The sequence below is a fragment of the Gymnoscopelus braueri genome (genome assembly GCF_963280865.1).
Source record: "Gymnoscopelus braueri genome assembly, chromosome: 14".
Classification (NCBI taxonomy): Eukaryota; Metazoa; Chordata; class Actinopteri; order Myctophiformes; family Myctophidae; genus Gymnoscopelus; species Gymnoscopelus braueri.
Window position 1 is genome coordinate 50398448 of NC_137619.1, and position 26258 is coordinate 50424705.

General features: G+C 40.6%; 1 protein-coding gene and 1 long non-coding RNA gene across 2 annotated transcripts; one reads left to right on the top strand and one right to left on the bottom strand.

The window, feature by feature from the left end:
* The first annotated feature begins 1274 nt into the window (after positions 1–1274).
* LOC308100202 lies at positions 1275–2203 on the top strand. Its single transcript, XR_013934422.1, has 3 exons — positions 1275–1594; positions 1733–1896; positions 1994–2203. It is a non-coding gene; the product is annotated as an uncharacterized lncRNA (long non-coding RNA).
* Positions 2204–9510: 7307 nt separating this feature from the next.
* Positions 9511–26258, bottom strand: LOC308100413 (myosin heavy chain, fast skeletal muscle-like). The gene is made up of 40 exons (XM_080449452.1): positions 26240–26258; positions 25885–26103; positions 25660–25803; positions 25234–25390; positions 25116–25143; positions 24917–25025; positions 24694–24786; positions 24543–24606; positions 24292–24390; positions 24105–24208; positions 23566–23704; positions 23054–23172; positions 22072–22221; positions 21804–21974; positions 21311–21614; positions 21154–21218; positions 20652–20739; positions 20084–20201; positions 19883–20006; positions 19655–19791; positions 18462–18717; positions 17764–18006; positions 17396–17572; positions 17166–17311; positions 16973–17063; positions 16487–16876; positions 16122–16248; positions 15848–15966; positions 14578–14774; positions 13985–14168; positions 13161–13326; positions 12924–13048; positions 12472–12780; positions 12155–12358; positions 11944–12069; positions 11050–11220; positions 10862–10966; positions 10665–10760; positions 9769–9897; positions 9511–9666 (listed from the first exon to the last, which is right to left on the bottom strand). The coding sequence occupies exons 2-40, from the start codon at positions 26089–26091 to the stop codon at positions 9646–9648; spliced, it is 5802 nt and encodes a 1933-aa protein (XP_080305578.1). The 5' UTR covers positions 26092–26103; positions 26240–26258; the 3' UTR covers positions 9511–9645.

The window sequence follows — 26258 nt, forward strand, 5'->3', positions numbered from 1 at the left end:
TTGACACCACTTCAGGTTGCTGCCACCAGTGACAGGGATGATATAGTGAAAGTCCTAATCAAAGCTAGAGGGATTTTATATCCAATCCCTGTTAAACATCCTGCACATGGTATTGTCAATGTACAAATATCAGGCCATGCATTGGGTGGTGAGGACTTTTATTCTAAAACTAAACTTTTTATAGATCTGGGCATTGCTGTACAACAGAAGACACCAACAGAAGTTTTCTGCATTTTTGATCGTTATATGCTGGAGGAGAATCCTCAGACCCAGCTGACCATGATTGACACACTCTTTAATCTTACCAGGGCATCAGAAGAGTATCGTCAGAGAACTATGAAGTGGTTGAAGGACAATGAAAAGCTGAACGTCTACATTGAAAATGCAGAAAATCGGCTTACAAAAAAACGCAGCGCACCTGTGCAGGCTTTAATCGTTAAAAGTCTACATGCAGTTTTCTGCACAATGAAAGAGATACCCAGTGAGCTATCACTGTCTATGATCCCCAAGCTGCTGAAACTCCTTTCCAGAAGCACTGGAAGTCTGCTAACACAGGCACAGCATGATATTTTGAAAACACTATATGTGATTACCCAAAAAACAAAAGGCAAAGTTGACTGGAATCAGAACCTCATTGATACATTATGCACAGCGATTGTTCCTTTTGTGAAGAAACAGCGCTCCTCAGAGATGAGAGTTTATACATATGGCATACTGGCAAACCTGCTTCCATGTGAACGTGCCACTGACATCTTTGCATCAGGGGGAATAGATCATGTGCCTGAAGATATAATTACATCTGCAGAAATGGGGTTTGATGACAACCTGAAAGAAAAGCTTAGAGAAATGCAAAAGTATCTACCAATCTCAGAGTGTGAAGTTTCCACAACTGCCAATACAGAGCCATCCGGATCCAAAATGAAGAAGATGAAGAAGAAGATGAAGAAGAAGAAAAAATCAGTAAAGCAAGAGGAGCTGAAAGATGAAGTTAATGTTGATGCAGATAAGCCAACAACTGTTCCTGTTGAAGAATCTGGTCTGACTGAAAGTTCACATGTGCAACCTATCCACCCCGTAGCCAGTGTGTCACCAAAACCACGCGAATGGCTCCAAATCAGTGAAAGATGGAAGCAACAGTTAGAGAAGCTTGAAAACATAGCTGAAAATAAAGTTATCAAAGTTGGGAGTCTTGTGTTCGTGAAAGATGATGAATTCCGCATCGCAAAGGGAAGTGATGGAACTGAGGTCTTCTTGGCGTTAAGAGATGACGGCACTGAAGTTGCAGTTAAGAGAATGTCCAAATCCAACTACCAAGTGCTGAAGCATGAGGAAGGCTTTTTACGTCTTCCAAAGCTTGATCATCCTTCGATTGTACGATATGTCGACTTTGCAGAGGATGAGAACTTTGGTTACCTTGGGCTTCAGTTATGTGAATACACGCTGGAAGAATACATCAAATGTGACTTTCCTCAAGACGTCCTTAGTGAATTGAGGAGGGATCTTGCAAGTCAGGTTCTCAGTAGTTTAAGTGTTCTTCATTGTCAGAATCCTCAAATTCTCCACCGGGATATCAAGCCCCAGAATGTCTTGATTGGTAAGATACAGAAGAAATTATGAGCAAAGCGTTTCATATTTTGAATCAATAGACAATACATTTTATTTCCATCAATCTTAAATGCTGTTTTATTATACATATTTGTATAAATATTGATCTACCCGATTTGCCTTGCAGATGTAAAAAATAGGGCAAGATTAGCAGATTTTGGAATAAGCCGCCGTTTACCCAAAGGACAAACAACCCTACGTACAAGCAGTGCAGGAACAAAATGCTGGAAGGCAAAGGAGACTTTGAACGAAGACAGTGATATTGCATATAAAACAAGCACTGATATCCAGGTTCATTCTTCATTCATTATTTTGTCTGTGTAAGAAAAGTTTAATACATGAGAAGAGAAAACATGATAATCTTACTCATTTTCATGCTCCTTCTTAGGTGGCTGGGATGTTGATATATTACATCCTTTCTGGAGGACACCATCCATTTGGCACAGGCTTTAGATGTGAAAGCAACATCTACGATGGAATCTACAACCTGGACCATGTTCAGGATGTGGTTGCCAAGGATCTCATTGAGTGGATGATCAATGCAAACCCAAAGAAAAGACCTAAAGTGGAGGAATGCATGGCTCATCCATTCTTTTGGTCAAACGAGAGGTATAACAGAATGTAAAACATTTTCCGTTCCATTATTGTTCATTATCTAAAACATTATTTCAGCAAATATTAATCGGTTTGACCTGACGGTAAGGTACCAACCAATATGTTTTAACATTAGCCTAATGTTTTCAATATTTGTATTCATATTTTACAGGAAAGTAGAATACTTGAGAAAGAATGGAAATCTAAAGGAAGTTGAGGATTGTAGAAATGCTGACACAGACCTCTTGGGGGCACTAGACCGGTATGGTGAGATGGAACTGTTCAACACGTGGAAACACAAGGTACATGAGTTTATTGCAAATAGTTTGAGAAGAAATAAACTGCAATTGCAATTTGATGTTTTTTATTTGTATTTCTCTATGTTATTCCTTCTATTCTTTGTCTCTTAAAATGCCTTTGCATACCTTTTGTAAAGCACTTTGAAAACAAACTTTCTTTGCCAAGGCAACTAAAGCATAATTTCAGGCTCACACCCATCTTTATGTTCCCAAGTCCATTCGATCTTTAAGTTGTATGTTTGTTTGTTTGTTTGTTTGTTTGTTTGTTTGTTTGTTTTTTCAGTTCCCACCTGAGTTGGTCCAGAAGATGGATGGATTTACCAAGAAGCCCTACCCTGAGAACACGATTGGATTGCTTCGCTTCATACGCAATCTCCAGGAGCACTAGTAAGTTGAATTAGATTTGAAATGTAGGACTCTCATGAATGCAATACAAAGGCACATGAACAAATTGACAAGGCACCGTGGGCTTAAATGCATTGAAGCTTGTGTTCTAAAACAGCGATTCTAAAACATTTATTGAAAAATGGACACACTCAAGTAAAGTAAAAGTAAACAAGAAATTGTACTTGAGTGAATGCACTTAGTTTCCTCCATTGCAGAATTGTGACTTATGACTTAATTTCTGTGTTCACAGCGCTGATGATGCAGATGACATTGACCTGATGGAGATGTTTCCTCCTCTGTTTGGCTGTGTTTACAAGTTTGCCCAAGATCAAGGCTGGAACTCAACGACCACCCTGAAGAAAATGTTCCTGAGAGAAGATGTGGGCAGCAGTGGTGTGTGCGCACCCACACAGCCTGATCAGACCAGTGTCAGTGCTGTGACAGAAAGACCAGTCTACCAGTGCAAGAATCTGGACTTAAAGACTCTGAAGTGACTGGTTCTCGAAGTGGGGTCCTTGAGGGAATTCCAGGGCGTCCTGAGCAAAATGTGTTAATTTAGCATAACATTTTGGAAAAAATCTCGAGAAATGTAGAAAGTAGAAGAAGTTATTTGTAATAATTTTGTCTTATTCCTTTTCTATTTATTTTTTCCAACAAAAATCGTTTATGGAGGCCCCTGGCACAACATCTTTTCAGATGGGGGTCTGCACTGCAGTCAAATACAAATACAATTTTATCAATTTGGGGGTCTTTGACATGAAAAAGAGTGACTGATCTGACTGGTGACTTGAAGGACAATATCTTGTTATTTGTGATTTGATATAACTGTCATTGACATGTTGTTGTCTGTAAAAAAAAAAACATTGGTGGAAAGTAACTAAGTACATTTACTGAAGAACTGTACTTCAGTGCAATTTTGAGATACTTTTCTTTAGTCGAGTATTTCCATCTTTCAATGCTTCATACACCTCAGAGGCAAATATTGTACTTTTTACTCCACGACAAGTGACTTAGTTACTTAGACTATTATTACAAAATATACATTAACTATTTTAACACATTTTGAAAACTTTTGAAAACATTCTTAGTATTTTTCCTTAGTACTTTGAGTGGATTTTGATGCCAATACTTTTGTACATTGCTCAAGTGAAAATTTTAATACCAGGCTTCTTGTAAAAGAGTATTTCTACTTTTACTTCCACCACTAGATGTCTGTAAAAAGGAAGCTATACATTTAGTTTCTTAGCAATTGTTTTATTGATTATTGATTACGTATTGGTTTAATTGAATAATCAATTAGTATATATGATATGTAGATGAAATATGTTTTATATCAATAAATCAATGTTAAAAAAGTCAAATTGAATGTTTTTTATAATATCATAATAGTAATGCATTAGTCTGAATAAGTGTTATATCTCTATGACTTTAAGGTCCATTGATGTTATTTAACCACTTAAACCCTATAGGGGTCCTGCAGGGCTCTATACTTGGCCCTCTCCTTTTTTCCCTCCACACCAAATCTCTTCGGCAAAAAGGTGTATCGCAAAAACAACGCAATGAGAGCTTGTAGATCTGCTATTCCTGCCGAAGGTTAGCCTATCATGAAATACCCAGAATAGGGATGATAGGGACAGTTCACCCGAAAACATACTTATTTTCTATCAATTACACACCCCATGAAGCCTTGAATTCATGGAGATTTATTTTTATTTTTGTCGCATTCCCGAGCCAATCATTTGATGACCGGCAGAAAGATGCTAATGTATCCGGTAGGAGACACAAAGTTGACACTTTTTGTCGTCAACCCCCCCGTCCCGTCCCGTCCGTCCCGCGTCGCAGTACGCCCCCCCCCCCCCCCCGTCCCCCCCGTCCGTCCGTCCCGTCCGTCCGTCCGTCCGTCCTGTTGCCCGTCCGTCGCAAACACACACACACACACACACACAAATACGTGAAGCCTGGCTTCATTAGCCTGGCTTGACAAGGTCTAGCTCGACAAAGTTGCTCCTTTTCAGCCTGGCTTGGCGTTCCAGGAACCGAATAAACCAGGCTATACGGACCCGACTTTGTCAAGCCTGGATTTTACTTAAATCCAGGCTTATTTAATTCACCTTTCGAGGAATAGGGCCCAGGGGCCTGTCGATAGCAGAATCCTTGAACTTGACCAATCACGGAGTCCAAAACCAGAGCAGCGTTCTTCTCTGTGGCTGAATAGCAGCACTGCAGCAGCTCATGAAATCATACAAGGAAGTAAAATGTATTTAAGCAAGAAAGGAAACGCGATCACATTAAATAGATCCAGGGAGAAAGCGTGGCAAAGTATTGCAAGCACACACAGAGTGTGTGTGTGTGTGTGTGCGACGGGGGCCGTGACGGGATGAGCGGGGGGGACGGGACGACACACGCAATAAATAACCCCACATTTGCAAGACCACTTTGGTAGAGGTTTGGGTTGTGTAGTTACCTTGCCATCATGATGTAACTCCAAAGGTGGACAAGAAATAAAAAATAATTTCTCCATTGACTAGAAATTGATAATTTAAAATATGCTCCTCATTGACTCCTTTAAACCCCTTTAAAACCCGTAACTAATAATTTATATATATATTTAAATATATATATATATATATAATATATATATATATATATATATATATATATATATATATATATATATATATATATATATATATATATATATATATATATATATATATATATATATATATGTATATATATGTATGTATATATATATGTATGTATGTGTCAGACATTTTGTATAATATTTTTTTTTAAATGGTAATATATTATCAAACATCTAACAACAAGATGAACTATAGTGTTAACTATAACAGAGTGACAATTACATATCACATGAGTCATTGTGAAACAATTATGATTATGATTCATGGTCACACACTATTTCAGTAATATAATTAATTTGATTATATCTTATTGTATTTATTTCATTTTATTTGAATGCAGGGTCATTAAAATGAGTCCATATACAAACACATGTTTTGAATTAACTGTGGAAAAACTTGAAGAACAAGGCACTGGATTAAGTAAGCTTGGCTGTTAGCCTGCTCCTGACCAGGCTAACTTCACAGCTAAATTGCCATGGTAACTGAGGTAGGCTTGCTTAAATTCTCTTTCGTGGAATCGGGTCATGGCTAAACTTAGCCAGGGTGAACTGGCTAAACTAATCTTCAAGATAATTCAGCTTTCTAGGAACCGATTCAGCCCTAATCCTGGCTAAATTAAGCCAGGATAGGGGTTAAAGCCAGGCTTTAGCTCTAATTCACCTTTTGAGGAACAGGCCCCAGGTCTCTTAGCCCGACATTGGCCAGACTCAAAACGAGGATTCACTCTCACGTTCCGTGGAGGAGGAACTTGTGAGTGAATCCACGTTATCAGTATGGCAATGCCAGGCTACAGGTCTGCAGGTCAGTCAGGTAGATTATTGTGGCCTCCTGGTGGCGCTATAATAGGTCAATGTGAAAAGGGTGCCATGTCTTCTTAGGCCTTTCACGGCAATCGGACACTGCATTCATGATTTGAGACATTTTTGTTCCAAAAATGTGTTTTGCTAAATTAGACCCCTGTTCTTTCCTTATTTAGTGGCTCTTAATTATATTTAAATATATTAAATGAACATATATATTTTTTCTTTTAACTTTCTTTTCAGATTATATTCAAAAGTAACTTTTGTTTAATTGAAAAGGTTACACAAGTAATTTAACGCTCAGGATTTTACTGTGTAGTAGCCAGGGAGCCAAAAACTGACATTGTAAATGAAGATAACGCCTCTGGGTAAAAGCAGACAAATAGGCTACAGTAACAATATTTAACTCCTTTGCGTGCATTTTAGCCATGATGTCATCTCACAATATCGTTTTTGGGTAATTTTTATCATTGCATAATTTACTTTAAGCTGGTAGAATCAGACTTTTTTTCATGGTACTCGTCTAGTATTCTTTTACATTTTGATTCATTCACCAATCATAACCTTAAACACTGAGAATATGCTTGTTCTCTTGGATGACAGACAGACAGGCAGGCAGACAGGCAGGCAGACAGACAGACAGACAGACAGACAGACAGGCAGGCAGGCAGACAGACAGGCAGGCAGGCAGGCAGGCAGGCAGGCAGACAGACAGACAGACAGACAGACAGACAGACAGACAGAAAGACAGACAGACAGACACGATAGATAAGGTAGATAGATTTGATACACTTATTTGTCTTAGCTCTTGCTCATTTCCTTTTCCTATTTGTCTCATCTGCTTAAGAAGCAGCAGCATGCAGCGGATCGTCTTATCTCATCCTCTGGTTCACTAGCTCAACTTTTTTGAGCTTACCAGCCTAAAATATCACGCAAGATGCACATTCACGTCGACGTCGCTGCTGCACTAAACCTGATCCCTAAACAGCACTAGGTTTTTCACCGGTGGAAAATGGAACGCTCGTCCTAAAACACACTGCCCCATTTTTTTTGCGGACCGAGGCCGCCGGTTTAGACCCGGGGCGAGGGTGTTTTAGGACGACGGCTCTTGTTATCCATGTCTGAATGGAGAGGTGCGCGATGAGAGATGTTTCCTTTATGCCACACATCTACACTTCATGGAGTACATTTTTTTGTACTGAATTAACCAAATGAAAGGGGGTGCACGTGTCCCCCTTTGTTCCCCAATGCTCTCTGCGTCCCAGGATGCATCATCACTTGCCTACTGTCTGAACTAAAATCCCCCTTCGGCCAGGAGATGGCGCAGTTTGTCCACTAGAGCCCTGGCATCTTCCCTGGAATCAGGCTCTGCAGACAGTTGTCGACATAAAATGACTCGCATAGCTAGGAGGTCCACTTGTGTTATGTAGTCCGTTTCTTCACAACAAAGGAAACTGTCAGCTCTCAGCAAGGCATTACTGTATGTGGATTTAAACCCCCCGCGCCGCCATATGGGTCAACAAAGGATTGTTGGGACCATACTAGCCCTGGTTCAGAGCGTTAGTGAGTTCCCTCTAACGGTCTGGAAGACCCCTCGCTCTGCACTTGTACAAGGAATTCCACTGCCCTGCGAGTGCTCAAGAGTAGTGAAAATAAACAAAACCATTTCGCTACTCACCGAAGCAAAGGCTGTTTTGTGTTGTTGAAAGTCTATTCTCGGAACTGGGAAGCTTCTCAGCACCCCACCTAGTGGCACCTACTCTGTAAAATACACTTTTTGGGCAGAAAATAACATATGTCAGCGAGACGGAAACACATTTTATTTACTCCACAGTGCCCTCTACAGATCTGGAGGAATTGAACTTACCATTAACCAAAATCTGTAGAGGGCACTGTGGAGTAAATAAAAATAATTTCCGTCTCGCTGACATATTTTATTTTCTGCCCAAAAAGTGTATTTTACAGAGTAGGTGGGGTGCTGAGAGGCTTCCCAGTTCCGAGAATAGACTTTCAAGCACAAAAAACTGCCTTTGCTTCGGTGAGTAGCGAAATGGTTTTGTTTATTTTCACTACTCTTGAGCACTCGCAGGGCAGTGGAATTCCTTGTACAAGCGCAGAGCGAGGGGTCTTCCAGGGCGTTAGAGGGAACTCACTAACGCTCTGAACCAGGGCTAGGACCATACAGGACAGGTATAAGCTCTCAACATCCAATGTGGCCATGATCACTTCTCCTTCAATATCCCCCACCTTCTTTAGGGTGTTAATCATGTCCATTGAATCTATTACATAGGCTGGGAGGGGAGTGACGTGGTTTGAGAAATGAATCGACATGTGGATATTTTCTCTACTAGAAACCCTATTGATGAAACAATGGGTCTGCCTGGATGCGATTCCAGGCGTTTGTGTATTTTTGGCAACGTGTATATGACCAACTGATATGACTGGGGTAACAGGGTATTCAACTTACAATGTATTCAAGTATCAGTGGAACCAAATGGACTCTAAGTGGTCCAACGGAACCAAATTAGTTTTTTCTTATTTAGTGTGTGTGTGTGTGTGTGTGTGTGTGTGCGCGCGCGCGCGCGCGCGCGTGTGTGTGTGTGTGTGTGTGTGTGTGTGTGTGTGTGCGCGCGTGCGTGCATGTGCGCGCGCGTACGCGTGCGTGCGTGAGTGATTGTAAAGGGAATGTATTTGTATATATTTTTTTGATTTGATAAACTTTATTTTGAACTTACAGATAAAATAAAACAAGAACCAAGAACAATGAAAGCCACAATATAGAAATAAAATACAAATGAAATAAACAAAAAACATTTAAAATGCGATCATTGATCATCCCCAACATGTTCAAAAAGGAGTAGGATGAAGCAAAACTTATTTACTCCTACCCCTGTCTTATTTAACATTCATAATCCATATAAACAATTACAAATGTAACATATCATATAAATCATATGATATCTCTATCTATCTATCTATCTATCTATCTATCTATCTATCTATCTATCTATCTACCTACCTATACCTATCTATATATTGACACTCTCTGTTTAGGTACACTATACTTATCTTTGCAATGGGTTTACCTAATGCTATAGTGGACATGTGAGTTGGACCCAGAATTCAAACCTCACAATAAAAAGTATTGACAGGACAAAGTAATGACTACAAGAAAAACAACATTTTGCTGCCACCTTTATTGAATACAATAGGTCATATTTATGACTTTTTGAATACAATGGGTCATATTTTATGACTTTTTGAATACAATGGGTCATATTTTATGACTTTGTATGGTGACTTGAATTGGAGAACTTACTCAGCAGCTTCTTTTCCCTGTAACAATAGGAACATCATTTTAGATATTCAACATTAATCTTTAGTTAAATCTTGGTTGAAGATAATGAACCGTCAGTTCATATTGCACATGTATATTACCTTGGAGTCACGAGTTTTAGCTCTCATCTTGTTCACCTGGCCTTCAGCGATGTCAGCACGCTCTTCAGCCTCCTCCAGCTCATGCTGAACCTTTCTGCACTTGGACAGGTGAGTATTGGCTGCTTCCTCCTACAATATGATAGAGATGGTTCACAGCCTCAATATTTGAAAAGAGCATCTTACAATTATAGTCCAAACAAGACAATTTCAGGAATGTGTGGTCGTGAATAATACAGTGGCCCATGCAGCATGTTCATGAGTGCCTTGGGACCACATGAATGAGCCCTGACAGGTTATCATTGGAACGGCACAATCAAGGCTGTGTTCTTGTTCGACACCCCGAGCCCAAAAAATATGCAGCTTATAGGCAACACAATCTATTGCTTTCTGTAGTCCATTCAGCAAATGTACTTTTACCATTATGCCTGAAACACACTGCCTGCGTCTGCAGCATGTGTGCATTGCGGAGCAGCTCGCCTTTTCCTTTCAGCACCCATGTTACAGTAACAGGTCAGAGCTTCCACAACACCCATGTGTGCAGTGCAGTGCAGTGCACCCCCATCTAAAATATAGTTTTTCCAGGGAACCCCCCTATAAGCAAAGATTTGAGTTGAAAATGTTTGCTTTGAAAAATATATATATTAAAAAATGTTCACGATTAAAAAACAAATGCAGATCTACAAGCTCATAGCGCGGCACAAAGTGACACGCTATGAGCTTGTATATTTGCTATTTTTCAATATCCAAAGTTTAAAATATGGTTAAAGTGGTTAAAATGATTGTGACACAGATGCTGTCCCAGTTTTAATGAGTTCATCCTTAGTTACACTATGACAACAACACTATGCCCATGGCAACCACAACAGAAAATGCATCACTATGTATATTTGTCTTACCGCTTCCTCAGCCTGCCTCTTGTAGCCCTTCACCTTCATCTGCAGCTTGTCTACCAGATCCTGAAGCCTGCCAAGATTCTTCTTGTCCTCTTCAGTCTGAAGTGAGAGTGAATTTATAACATTAGTTGTACGTTCATGCAATCTATTCATCTTGTCAATGGCATGATGGTCATTAAAGTGAACATGATATACAGTACCTGGTATGTCAGCTCCTTCACTCTCCTCTCATACTTGCGGACACCTTTAATAGCATCTGCTCCAGCTCTCTGTGAAGAGTCGACCTCTCCCTCCAGTTCACGCACCTTCACAATTGAATTATACATTATCAAATGATTTCTTCTTATTTCATTGACTGTAACCCGTGTTGAAGTGAACTACATCTTACCCTAGACTCCAGTTTCTGGAGCTGCTTCTTGCCTCCCTTCATAGCCAGGTTCTCCGCCTCATCCAGACGGTGCTGCAGGTCCTTGACTGTGACCTCCAGGTTCTTCTTCATCCTCTCCAGGTGAGAACTAGTGTCCTGTTCCTTCTTCAGCTCCTCGGCCATCATAGCAGCCTGGAAAGTCATTTTTGCATTAAGATAAAAATATACGTTTCCCGCAAGGAAAAGACATCTTGGTATCCATGCCGCTGCCACACACACGAGAAAATCACAATATACAAACATAGATTATACTTAACCACACTATGAGCGTGCTTAAATTCACATGTTTACTGTGAGACAATAGCTCATTAAAATAACAATAACAAATAACAAACAGATGATAGTGTCATAAGACCAGAAGGAATCAAACCAGGTAGTAGGTAATACAATCACAATATCTTAGTACCACTAATTGTTGTTGCTATTAAATATCTTGATGGAGGATGGATTGATTCTTGTACCAGTTCTGCACTGTAGCATTCTGAACCATCTGCCTGAAGCCAGCACCTCGGAATGCTGGGTTCAGAATTGTCTTTGTCTCCCCGAGCACATATTTTTTACATAAAGACCCCCAATGATCTTCATGGCTGTTTGAATAAGACATGCAAGTTTAGGATCTAGTGTGAGCCTTATAAAATATATCCTCTGTTGTAGCCTAGAGCAAAGATTTTCAACATGCGCATGTCACTCATGAGCGAGCTGTATTGTAGTATTACATTTTTATATTAAGCATGCCATAAGGATGTCTAATTGTCCTGGTATATTATGTTGTATATATTATGTTTATATTAAGCATGCCATAAGGATATCTAATTGTCCTGTTATTTTGGACAAGGGGCGGACATCCTAACTTACATCAGTGATGGCTTTCTTGGCCTTGTCCTCAGCATTCCTTGCTTCTGAAACACTGTCATCCACTTCACCTTGGACCTGGATCAGGTCAGTTTCAAGTTTCTTCTTGGTGGCCAAAAGGCTTGTGTTCTAAAATAAAGATTCAGTTTAGCAATGGAAGTATGCATGACTTGTATGTTAAATATTTGATGTTGAGAGTTTTCCATTGACTTACCTGAGAGTGCAACAGGCCAGCACGTTCACTAGAATCCACCAGTTCTTGTTCAGCCACTTTGCGGCCTCTCTCTGTCTGTTCCAGAGCCACTCTCAGCTCCTCAATCTCCGCGGCCATGAGGCCGTTCCTACGCTCCACCATGGCAGCTTGCTCCTTCAGATCTTCTTGGGCTCTGAGAGCATCATCAAGGTGCAGTTGGGCATCCTAAAATAAATCACATTTGAGGTGGTCATGTTAAGAGAAACATCAGAATGTGACCACTCATTGTTCAGAGCAGCTCCACTGTTTGGATATGTCTAACTACTATGTTTTTGCACCTTAAGATTTCCCTGGACGTTCCTCAGCTGCTTCTGGGCCTCAGCAGCCTGGCGGTTGGAGTGACTCAGCTGAACCTCCATCTCATTCAGGTCTCCCTCCATCTTCTTCTTGATCCTCAGGGCATCGTTTCTGCTCCTGACCTCAGTGTCCAGATTGTTCTGCATGGAGTCAATCACCCTCTGGCTGTTCCTCTTGATCCCCTCCATCTCTTCATCCTTCTCTGCCAGCTTCCTGTCCACCTCACCCTTGATCTGGTTGAGCTCCAGCTGGACACGAAGAATCTTGGACTCCTCGTGCTCCAGAGTACCCTAAAATGTAATACAGGATCAAAAGGTTGTAGGACCTTTTAATGTAATATTGATCATATATTGCTACACTGTTTGAATATAAACATGAAAGAAATCTAAGATAGAGAGAATTGCATTCCTCATCTAGAACCTAAAGGTTTTACCTCTGCTTCCTCCAGGGCTGTCTGGATCTCTGACTTCTCTGTCTCCGTCTGTTTCTTGGACTTCTCCAGCTCATGGATACTCTTTCCAGTCTCACCGATCTGTTCAGTCAGGTCTGAGATCTCCTCTGCAGTTGATTAAAAATAGGTAATGAGGAACTTTTCCTCATTACTTATTGATCTTGAACATTTAATGCATTTCTTACTGTTATTAACATAAATTTGTAGAGAAAAACTCACGTTGCAGGTTCTTGTTCTCACGCTTCATGGTCTCCAGGTGGTCCAGAGACTCCTCGTAGGAATTCTTCATCTTAAACATCTCAGTGCTGAGAGAACGAGCCTCTTTCTGAGCTCCTTCCAGCTCTGCCTGTGCCTCTTCATATTTCTGCTTCCAGTCTGCCAAGACCTGCACACCGTTTGTAATGAAATGTGTCATTTACCCCACTTTAAGGACCTGAACACCGTTTGTAATGACATGACGTGTCATTTACCCCACTTTAAGGACCTGAACACCGTTTGTAATTAAATGTGTCATTTACCTCCACTGTAAGAACGTGCACACCGTTTGTAACCTTTTGTAATTTTTCATGTGTCATTTACCTCAACTTTAAGGACTGCACACCGTTTGTAATGACATGTGTTATTTACCCCACTTTAACCCATTAATACCTGGAACTGTGTCATTTTTAGATTTGAGCTAAAAAGCATTATTTTACACTTTAGGCTATTCAAAAATAGCAGATATACAAGCTCGCATATCTGCTATTTTTGAAAAATCATGAAAATGTGTGCAAATCTTTGAACATAATATATTTTTAAAGCGAACATTTTTAACTCAAATCTTTGCTTCTGGGGGTCCCTGGAACAAAATATTTTGATGGGGGTCCGCGGCCAGATACATATCATTTTGGGGGTCTTTGACATGAAAAAGATTGAGCACCACTGACATAGAAACATAGGTTTTTCAGAAAACTGTTGGGATTTAGGAGACATGTAGAATCGGCTTCAGGTCTTAATGGGTTAAGGAGGATTATTTTGTTTTAAAATGATGGATGTCATAGCACCTTATCAAAGTTCCTCTGTTTCTTGTCAAGGTTGGCAGCCAAACCGTTGGCCCTCTCCACATCAATCATGAGGTCTTCCACTTCACCCTGGAGTCTCTGTTTGGTTTTCTCCAGAGAGGCGCACTTGGAATTCACAGCCTCAATTTGCTCCTCAGCTTCCTGAAGACGCTGGGCAAGCTTCTTCCTGTTGGTCGGTTTTGAATGGAATCAAATTGTATTGTGGGCAGTATTTTGTATAGTGAGTGGTGCCTGATAGTGTAAAACATTGGTTTCCCCTAGGGGTCCCCAGCTAAATGTGTTTATAGAGCATCAAAATAATTTCAACCACTTTATCTATTTCTACGTTTATACGTATTCAAAAATAGCAGATATACCAGCTCACAGCGTGTGAATTCCTGCTATTTTTTAAACCTAACCCTTGAAAAAACTTGAGAGCGTTTGAATAATGAATAATGAATTGAATAATCTTCTCTGCTGGGAGCTCCCTGGCACAAAACATTAACAGATGGGGGGGTCTGCAGCCAAATATCAATTTGTGGGTCCTTGGCACAAAAAGGTTTTAGAACCACAAGTGTAAAACATTGACCACTTACTTAGCTTCCTCCAGCTCCTCAGTGCGTTGGACAGCATCAGTCTCATACTTGCTCCTCCACTGACACACCTCAGCGTTGGCCTTGGACATTCCACGCTGCAGTTCAGCCTTGGCTTCCTGCTCCTCCTCAAACTGCTCCCTCAGAAGGTCACAGTCATGGCGAGCTGACTGCACACCATGAGCAAGGGCATTCTTTGCCTGTCAAAAGAAAACAATGCCAAAATAATGTCAGTTGCATGGTTAAAATTACAAAAAGATGCAAATTAGGCCTATTTGTAAAAATGTGTAAAAAATCACACCCAGTGTGAGTGAGTAAGCGGTGCCTACTCTGTCTGATGAGTGTGTGCTGTCATTCAGTTGGTACAAATCTATTTGATGTGTGGGCGCTGGCATTCAGACTGGTATTGAAGCGGTACTAAAAGAGTATTTGTACTTTCTTATCGACTTTTAAGTATTTTTACTCATTTTAACCATGTTTAAGTATTTTTACTCATTTGAAGTACTACTGAGTATTTTTACTCATTTGAAGTACTACTGAGTATTTTTACTCAATTTAAGTACTCTGAAGTATTTTTGCTCAAGGTATTTACTTTTAAATATTTGTACTCACTTTATTTACTTTTAATAATTTTTACTCACATTGTAGATCGGTCGTTTTAGTGTGTGTGTGTGGTTGTGTGTGTGGTTGTGTGTGGTTGTGTGTGTGTGTGTGTGTGTGTGTGTGTGTGTGTGTGTGTGTGTGTGTGTGTGTGTGTGTGTGTGTGTGTGTGTGTGTGTGTGTGTGTGTGTGTGTGTGTGTGTGTGTGTGTGTGTGTGTGTGTGTGTGTGTGTGTGTATGTGTGCGTGCACACGTGCGGGCCAGTCGTGTGTGTGTGTGTGTGTGTGTGTGTGTGTGTGTGTGTGTGTGTGTGTGTGCATGTCTTTAAGTGGCGCATGTGTTGCAAAGGTGCGCCTCGCAGGACCACATGTTCTGTGTGTGTGTGTGTGTGTGTGTGTGTGTGTGTGTGTGTGTGTGTGTGTGTGTGTGTGTGTGAGCATGTCTTGAAGTGGCGCATGTGTTGCATCTTTGCCGTCCGCAAACATACGGACGGACGGACGGACGGACATACATACACACACGGTCAAATGTAGAGTGGCTGGCACCGCTAAAAGTTGTTCCTTAATCCAGGGGCAATATAGGGCAAGTGCACGGTCTAAGGTGGAGTCTGAAGAGGTGAGTCTTCAGATTACAGCGGAGGATTGGTAGTGAGTCTGTAGTTCTAACTGCTTACCTTAACCTCCTCTTCAACATGTCTCTTCAACTCCTCAATCTGCTGAGTGAAGGCCTGCTTGCCTCTGGTGAGCTGAGAGACGAGACCTTCTTTCTCCTCAAGTTGACGAGCAAACTCACCTGGTTAGAAATTCGAATATTTGTTTCAAATATTTAAATAAATCTTTGTTGAATACCTGGGAATATTTGCTGATGAAAGCATTATCTCTAATTAGGGAATTTGCGTAAGTATGACAAACCACGTAGGCAAAGTAGACTTTACGGTGAACATTTACCGTTTTCTGTCAACAGTCTTGCTCTTTGAGCTGAAACATCATTTATCTGGCGAACATTCTCATCACTCTTGGCCTTGATTTCACCAAGTTGGTCCTCAAGGGTGCGGCACATCTTCTCAAGATTTCCCTGTTAATTAACATTGGGACATATTCAATCACTGAAGTAACCTACCTGTTGGATCATTGTTTGTGAATTGTCATGTTGGTTCATTGTTTGTTACATGAAATGGAGAAGTGTCCTGTAAGTCCATATGGACTGGACTTCCTTGGAAGCATTACACTTTAATAAAGAAAATGAATCAATCAATCATGTATTTCCTCATTTTTTGAGGTTTTGGTTCATAGAACCAAGTATTTTGTATTACCTTTGCCTTAGCCACAGCTTCCATGTTGCTGGACAGGTCGTCGATCTCCATCTTGTATTCACTCTTCTCCTTCTCCAGTTTCTGCTTGACTCTCTGGAGGTTGTCGATCTGTTCACCAAGTTCAGCCACGCTGTCGGCCTGTTTCTTACGGAGGCCAGAGGAGGTGGCCTCATGCTGCAGGGTGGACTCTTCAAGGTCACGACGCAGCTTCTGGAACTCAGCCTCACGCTTCTTGTTCATCTCGATCTGAGAGGCGGTGGCTCCACCAGCCTCCTCCAGCCTCTCACTGATCTCTTCAAGTTCCCTGGAGAGGTCAGCTCTCTGCTTCTCAACCTTGGCACGAGCAGCTCGCTCTGCCTCGATCTCCTCCTCCAGTTCTTCAATACGAGCCTTTCATATTTATGATTTTAGATTAACATATTAAAATCCTAATACACATACTTATTAGTTATTATTAATCATTTTACAGAAAGGAAAAAAAAATACCTGGAGTTCTTTGATCTTCTTCTGCAGCTGGGCCCCCAAAGATTGTTCATCCTCAATCTTACTCAGAAGTTGGCTCGTTTCGAAGTCCTTCCTGTGGAATACAGTACATCATATTAGGTATAGTTTTTTCTCCATGGCATTATTATTATTAGGCAAATTATTCATTAATTATTCATATTGTGGTCCACGTTACTTCTTTATCTTCTCATCAGACTGCTGCTTGTCATTCTCCAGGTCCATGATGGATTCCTGGGTCAGTTTCAGATCACCCTCAAGCTTTCTCTTGGCTCTCTCCAGGTCCATGCGGAGCTTCTTCTCTTGCTCCAGAGAACCCTCCAACTGCACATAATAATATTATTGTTCTCATTATTCATTCATTAACAACAATAAACATACAGTGTATGTTCAATTCTATGAACTCACATCGTCGACTTGCTGTTCCAGCTTGGTCTTGGCCTTGGTCAGAGTGTTGACTTTGTCTTCCTCTGCCTGCAGGTCATCCAGGGTCTGCTGATGTGCCTCTTGGAGGGCTTTCTTCTCCTTGGTCAGCTTAGCAAGTCCTTCATCCTGAGAGGCCATCTCTTCAGTCAGGTTCTTCACCTAAATGATAATAATGATAATAATAATAAGTCCTTCATCCATAGAGGCCATCTCCTCAGTCAGGTTCTTAACCAAATGAACCCAACATGATCAAGTAGGCCGTTAATTTGCGAAAAAAAAGTTAAAATATGGAGATAGGAGGTTTCTGCCAACAGCAACGACTACTAACTTGATAAAAACCGATCACGAACCTTGTTTTCAGTGGCGTGTTTCTCCTTCTCCACTTTGGCCAAGGTGAGCTCCAGGTCATCAATGTCCTTCTTGAGCTCAGAGCATTCGTCTTCCAGCTTCCTCTTCTTGGCGGTCAGTTCCGCGTTGATCTCCTCCTCGTCCTCCAGTCTCTCGGTCGTCTCTTTGACCTTTGCCTCCAACTGGATCTTACTTTTAATAAGACCCTCACATCTCTCCTCAGCATCATTCAATGCGTCATCTCCCTGGTTGTCAATGAAAAAGATAAGTGAGGGAACTTGCATTTGTTCGGTGTCATATATAAGAGATTCGTTTTGCAGCTGCTTCCTGGGGGGCAGGGGGGGGGTACATTAACTGACTGAACAAGCTGGTGAAAAAGGCAGGCTCTGTCATTGTTAGAGCCTGGACGGTACGGAGGCGTTGGCAGAGGTGAGGACAAGGAAGAAGCTGGAGGCCATCAACCTCCTCCAAAAGGATGGTTGAGGAGCAGTGGCATATGCAGATTCAACCGCCCCCACAGAAGGTCAGGCCTTTGTGCTGGTAGCCATCTAGCTATACAATGATGCCAACAGCCGTTCGACCACCAGACATTCTCTGCCATGGTCTACATCTACATTCTACATTAGATAAAAGATTTGAGATAGGATGATAAACAATATGAAATATTATCAACATTTCCTTTACAAGTGTAGTTACTTACTGATGACGCTGCCTGTGCAAGGTTATTTTTCTCCTGCACCAAAGCCACCAACTTCTCTTCCAGTGTCTTTTTCGTGGCCAGGGCCGCGGCCAGGTCGACCTTCATCTTTTCGTAGTTCTCCTTCATGTTCATCAGCTCCTTCTCAGTCTCAGCGCTCTGCAGAAGAGGCTTGATCTTGAAGTACAGCGCCATCCATGGCCAGTTTTTCACATTGCAGAATGAGCGCACGTTGAACTGGATGGAGTAAATGGCCTCTCTGTGGGAAAACGGTTGAAGTGTCATGATTGTGGACAGTGATGGAAGAAGTATACTCACATTTGTTACTTCAGTAAAAGTATCAATACTGCAATGTGGAAATACTCTGTTACAAGTAAAAGTCTGGTATTCAAAATTTACTTGAGTAAAAGTATAACGATACTGGCATCAAAATATACTTAAAGTACCAAAAGTAAAAGTACTAATTTTGCATTTCACAAGTTTTAAAATGTATAAAAAATCATTTGGAAATGGTAGATCTACAAGCTCACAAGTGGCAAAGTGACGCGTTGCTTGTAGATCGGCTATTTTCAAATAGCCAAAGTATAGGGCTGAAGTGGTTAATGTACGTTTTTTAAACAAGTAACTAGTAACTAAAGTTTTCAAATAATTGCAGTGGAGTAAAAAGTACAATATTTGCCTCTGAGATGTACGGTGGTGGAGAAGAAGTAAAAGTATTGAAAATTGGAAATACTCCAGTAAAGTAACAAAATACTTCAACATTGTACTTAAGTACTTGAGTACATGTACTTAGTTACTTTCCACCACTGATTGTGGAACCCTGCCGAGCTGCAGATGGAGGGTTTCCATGACATACGACTGCAGGCTGTTATTATACAGCTGCTATAATGGTGTCATTATAGTTGTTACTATTGGTGTCGTTATTATTGGTGTTGGTATTATTGTCGTTGTCCTCTACTCCCCCCGACAAGGTACTGTAAAGGCCAGAGAACCAGGCTCTAGAGCCTGGTTCTGCTCCAGGTTTCTTCCCCCGTTTAAGGGGAGTTTTTCACCAAAAGCTTTTATTAAAGTGATTTGACACTATAACAAAATTGTATTGAAAAGTAATGGGAAAAGTGTACTTTATACTTTACTATAATACATTATTATTATTACAAATGATACTAAATAGTGAATAAATGATGTTTTCAAAGTACCGTCTCGCCATCATCTTGACAAACTCCTTCCTCATGACGTAACCTCGTGCGAGAGCCTGAGTCATTGTGACCAGAGCAAACAGCTTTGCATCTCGCATCTCCTCAAGGACACCCAGCAGACCAGCTTTGAAGAACACCTAGAATACAATGTTACAATGTAACTGAACAACTGTAGAATCAACTTTTAGTCCTCTGTCGATAACGTTAAACAAGATTTGCAGTGTTTACCTTGGTGTGTCCAAACTTGTACTCATCTACAGGTACGTCAATGGACCCAAGCAGCTTCTCTGAAGCTTTCTTGTTGTCCATGAACGCGCCATCGGGACATGCGCTGGCATTCAGTACTTTGTACCTGTTTTGTAAAAGTTCCTGGTCATTTTTGCGTTAATAGGTTTGGAACTAAAAGCTGCTGGAAAAAGGAATGAATACCTCTGCTTGAAGTCAGCATAGGGAATTCTGCTGGGGAAGCCCTTCCTGCAAATCCTGATGCCCTCCAGCACACCGTTACACCTCAGCTGATGGATGACCAGGAAGTTCTCCATCAGGCCTGTAAATATGTTGCTCCATTATTATTATTAGGACAGAATAGTTACACACTGGCCAAAGTTGCATTAAATGACCACCTCACAATCATTGTTTATGTTATGTTTATGTTTTGTTCATCATTGATAAGAACAGCTGAATGGACTTCCAAGCTCACAATGAGGTTGGAGGTCAAAAGGCGGTGGAGCCTGCAGTCAGCAGAACCAGCTAACTCCACCCCCCTTTGGTGGAGTTAGCTGGTTTAGCAGAAAGTTTGAGGATCCAATGGAGTTAGCTGGTTTTGTCAGAAGCACTTCTTAATACTTTTCATTGGTTCAATATTTTTTTAATCAACACACAGACGTAAAGGGTGTTCAATAGCACTGATTTATGAAAAAAAAAATCTAAAATGGAGTTAGCTGGTTTCTGCCCGACAGCAACAAAATGCCTATATATTTCTTCTTTTTCTGTTTACCTGGAGTCTTGGACTCGTTGGGAATGAGGCAACGCACAAAGTGAGGATGAGTGCTCCTCAAGTTGGTCATCAGCAACCCCAAGTTCGCCTATTGCGACATAAAAGAGCCAAGTAGGGTTATTATTAGTAAAAAGTTCTCCTATTGAGACATAAAAGAGCCAAGTAGGCTTATTATAAGTAAAAAGTTCTCCTATTGAGACATAAAAGATTGAAAAAAGTGATATTGTACTTTTTCCTCCTCTACAATTATTTGAACACTTCAGATACTAGTTACTTTACAGATTCAGATTGTTCTAAAACATACATTAACCACTTAAGCCCTATTTTAAACTTCAGCCATTCAAAGATAGCTGCTCTACAAGCTCACAACTTGTGATACAGAAATTGTTTAATACTAATATGAAAAGACGTGCCTATTTCTTACATGGATATAATGTTGATAATACTAATGCTTCATTTTTACAGGAATATAATGTTGATAATAATTAATACATATTCTTACCCTGAAAGCACTAGACACAGTCTGCATGGAACCACCCTTCTTCTTGCCTCCCTTTGCTCCAGCCACTGAGGAGAACCGGGCAGAACAGGTTTTGGTGACAGGTTTCGGTGACAGAGGTTTGGGGAATTATAGGAGGTTATGATATTAATAAACGTACCTTCAGGCTCAGGTAGGGGATACAACACAGGCAGCAGTTTAACTGTTGACTTCTGGTACAGCTGCACCACAGAGTCGTTCAACGGGTCTTTGTTCTTCTCTAGCCAGCCTGTGATGCTGTAGTCCACAGTTCCAGCGTAGTGGACCAGGGAGAAGTGGGCCTCACCCTTGCCTTTGGCAGGTTTGGGCTTCTCAAAGGCCTTGTTCTTCCCAAGATGCGTGCCATGCAACTTGTCGTTGAAAGTTTTGTCTGAAGCCTTTGGGAACATGCACTCCTCTTCAAGGATGGAGAAGATGCCCAAGGGCTTTGTAAAGGAGACAAAAGAGACACATCACCAAAAACAAAAACTTGGTGCCAATGAAAAAAATAATGTCATGTCCATTAAAGCACAAAATAATTGTATACCTTCTCAATGAGCTCAATTCAGACGGCCAAGTCCATGTACCTACCTTCTCAATGAGCTCAATTCAGACGGCCAAGTCCATGTACCTACCTTCTCAATGAGCTCAATGCAGACAGCCAAGTCCATGCCGAAGTCAATGAGATCCCAGGGGATTCCCTCTTTCTTGTATTCCTCTTGTTCAAGAACAAACATGGTGTGGTTGAAAAACTGTTGCAGTTTCTCATTGGTGAAGTTGATGCACAGCTGCTCCAGGGTGTTGAACTGTGAGTGGAAATATCATTAGCCCAATCTCTTGTAATTGTGTAATTCTGACAAAAATAATTAGTCTCCCACTTTAAAAAAAAAAGTCCATGCTTACATCAAAGATTTCAAAACCAGCGATGTCCAGCACACCAATGTAGTAGTTTCTCTGCTGCTTGGTGTCCAGCATCTCGTTGATCCTAATGACCATCCAGAAGAACAGCTTCTCATAGATGGACTTGGCCAAGGCACCAACTGAGTTCATTACCTAAGGAAATAGGAATGTTATTAGTAGGGGTGTGAATTACACAATTTAGAATTTAGAATTTAGGCATTTAGCAGACGCTCTTAACACATTGACACAGAGGGATTTACAGTAAGCAAGGAAAACACGAGGTAATACTGTACATCAAATTCATAGCAATAGTAATCTAGGGTCATAGGTAAACCAAGAACTTATCATCAGTCTAAACGGCACAATCTCATAACATCAATAATCTCTACATTGAAACCATACACACTATAGGATGCCAGGTCTACAATTGAACCTGGCATCTGTCTACATAACATGCTATCTAAATTGCATTTTAGTCTTTGCAAGCCTGGCAAGTGCTAAGGGCTAAGGTGAAGTCTTCAGATTACGGCAGAAGATTGGGAGTGAGTCTGCAGTTCTAACTGCAATGGGGAGTTTGTTCCACAGTTCGGGAGCCAGAAGGGAGAGGAGTCTGTCCCGGGGGTTTTATGGAAGGTTCTGACAACTTCCCTGTGTTAACTGATCTGAGTGAAAGGGAGGGGTTGTATGGTTGGATACACAATGTGTAGTGTTTTTTTTTTTACAGGTATAACAATACTGTTAAAATAATATGTCAGAGGTGCATGGAACTGCACATGTTTCTGCAGAGTGATATTTTTTGTATGCTTGTCATAATATTAAATAAATAAGGACAAATTAATTTGAATAATGTTCAGAATAATTTTATGTACAGCTGATTTAAGACAGTCTGGACACAACAAAATATATTAGAGTTGTAATGGTATGTTGTGTTGAGAATATAAGGTGTGTATGAAATCAGGACATGGAAATAATGTAATTTACTCACCTGTGGCACAGTCTGTCCCTTAGTGACATACTCGTTTCCGACTTTCACTCTGGGGTAGCAGTATGCCTTAAGCATCTCTGCTGAGTTCAGACCCAACAGGTAACAAATCTTGTCAGCCTCTGAAATGTTCATACAATTTGCAATTTACAATTTAGGCATTTAGCAGACGCTCTTAATCCAGAGAGCGACTTACAGTAAGAAAGGCAAATGGTGATACGTTAAATGCATAGAGATAGTATAGGATCATAGGTAAACCAAATAACCTCAACTGCATAATATAAAAAAATGTATAATGGAAATCTACTGAAAAGATATTTAGCTTAGTTCATTTAGAATATAAGTAAATACAATACTTGTGACAAAGTATGCATTATTTAATTCCTTAGTTGAAAATGCAGCTCACCCTCCGTGCCATCATGATAAATAATAATAATAATAATAATAATAATAATAATAATAATAATAACAACAACAAATACAAATAAAATGATATAAATAAAGATGCAGCTCACCCTCCGTGCCATCAGGCTCAGCCTGCTCCTCACGCTGCTTCTGTTTGAACTTCAAGACCCCGTGATGCATCACTGCACCGGTGAACTTGTAGATGTACTGTTTCTGCTCAGCGTCGAAGCCCAGGATGTCAATAGCATCCTGATGTCAATAAGCAGAGATGTATTCAAAATATTGAGATTAACCATTATATTAACAAACATCCTTTAAAACGGTGTACAACTCAACATTTCTAAAGTGTAAATTTAAGGACTTTCAAGACCTTGTAATACCTATAAAATAAATAAATAAAACAAATAAGACCATTACTGTGTCAAAAGTCATCAACAAACTATACTATATAAATTGTCAAACATTGGCCAAATTGTCAAATATTACCTAAGAAAGAGGCAAACAATTTGAAAACATGTAGATCGACTATTTTCACAATATCTATCTGTGGTCTGGAACCGAGTCAAACTAAGTGTAATGCCTCAACTGCTACAATTCCAAGTGCTTGTCAGGGTGTGTGTGTGCGTGGGGGGTAATAATGTTCACTGACATCAGTAGCGTCCAGCTCCTCTTTGTCATTAATGCTGGCCACAGTGATCTGACCCATGCTGATCAATGGGAAGTCGTAGGGGTTGTTGGTGATCAAGCACATTTCTGAAAAGGGATTAAAAAAGGGTGACATTGTGTTTGTATTCATTCATTTATGTTCTCACTGCATCATCAGTAATTCCACTTACGAATAATCTCAGGTTTGTGGTCGGTCATCATCTGGAAAAAGATGTGGTAACCTCTCTCTGCAGGAAGCTGGTAGGTCACTCTGGACTTCTCCAGCAGATCTACAGTATATGGGTTGTACATAACTCATAATAATGATAATGATAATGATAATGATAATGATAATAATAATCTATATGGGTTGTGCATAACTCAAAATGTAATCCTCACATTAACGCATATATCATTTATAATCTGTGAACTTCATACTTACATGTCTCAATATCAGCACTGGACAGTTTACCCGTTGTGTTGAAATGGATTCTGATGAATTTACCCTGTTTGATATGGCACAATTTATTGCATCCCTCTACATTGTGGAATTATTGCAGGTATTCTCATAAAATGTCATTATTTACACTTACAAAGCGAGATGAGTTGTCATTCCTCACAGTCTTGGCATTACCATAGGCCTCCAGCAAGGGATTGGCTGCAATAATCTGATCCTCCAGTGACCCCTAGAATGTTTTAGACATCGCCCAATTTAAAATTTGGTCAGAATTCTTTCACATTTAATTGCTATAATGCATATAAATGCTTTATGTTCAAAAACATTTATTTGTTCAAGTTAAAAACCTGTACATATACCTTGATTTTACCACTATCGGCCGCTTTTTCTCCACTTGCAGAACTAGCTGTTGCAAAGTACTGGATGACACGCTTGGTGTTCACAGTCTTTCCAGCACCGGATTCTCCACTGGTTATAAATGCATACATTCAGAGAAATGCAATTAGTGAATTTGTGTACAATGTTATTTTTTTAATTCCTAGTAGATGGGAAACTTACGTGATCAGGACAGACTGGTTCTCTTTATCTGTAAAATGTAAAGCAAACATTTAGTCATGGATACAGCACAAAACCATTATAGTTATATATTTTTGACATTGTCCTGACTAGTACGTACCCATCAGCATGAACTGATAGGCGTTGTCAGAGACAGAGAAGATGTGGGGTGGAGCCTCAATACGCTTCTTGCCTCTGTAGGCATTTACAACCTCCTGGTCGTACACTGGGAGCCACTTGTAGGGGTTCACAGTTGCACAAAACAAGCCAGAGTAGGTCTGAAAGGGAGAAGAGAGAGAACATTAACATCATACAACATAGCACTGAGCATGCCACATATCTGGGACAACGGATCACTGGAGCTGGGATTACAGTCACAAGTTGCAAGTGGCATGAACTAATGAGCAAGTTCACTTCAGAACCATGAGTTTGTTTGAATTTGTTATTCTATGGTTTTCACTTGATGTGAAATATAACTTGTAGTCTATGTTTCTCTGCTATCGACCGGTGCAATGCTGTACTGTTCTCAGCATGTAGAAAACCTTACATAGATCATCCATGCTGCATAACGCTCTTTGAGGTTATACAGGACGGTGGCTTCAGTGAGGTGGGTCATCATGGCCATGTCCTCAATTTTGTCATACTTGGGAGGGTTCATAGGGGTGACATCAGCCTCCTTCACGGTTCTTTCCTAAAAAAAAAGAGCACAACTTCAGAATGTATTGTGATTTTTACTGTGCCACTATTTGATTTTAAATACACCTCTACCTACCTGCTTATCCAAGAGCGTTTCCACGGTGACTTTGTCACCGTCCTTCTTTATGATTTTACACTTGAGGTACAGCTCCTTAGCATCGGCCACATATGCTGCAGTTTTGGCATCAAAGGGCGAACTTTGAGCCTCCATTCTCTCCCTCTCTGGCTTACGGAGGTAAATGGCGGCCTTGCCGTACTGCTCCATCTCTGCGTCCGTACTCATGGTGGCGGCTTTCTGTAGACGGACAAATAGATATAGTGTTGATGCCTTGGCTGACTTGAGATCTGAGCAGATAACTGTAGGACTATGTAAGACTATTCTTATGGTTATAGATTATTGTAGGTTTAATAGGAAAATTATGAACACTCACTTTTCCCCTGTACCAGTAG

Excerpts from the sequence above, each read along its gene's own strand:
- LOC308100413 (XM_080449452.1), bottom strand. The coding sequence starts at position 26,091 with ATGAGTACGGACGCAGAGATGGAGCAGTACGGCAAGGCCGCCATTTAC. Across the intron at positions 23,705-24,104 it reads AGGAGCTGGACGCTACTGAT|GATGCTATTGACATCCTGGG; the intron begins GTCAGTGAACAT and ends TATTGACATCAG. Across the intron at positions 12,359-12,471 it reads ACGTCCAGGGAAATCTTAAG|GATGCCCAACTGCACCTTGA; the intron begins GTGCAAAAACAT and ends GATTTATTTTAG.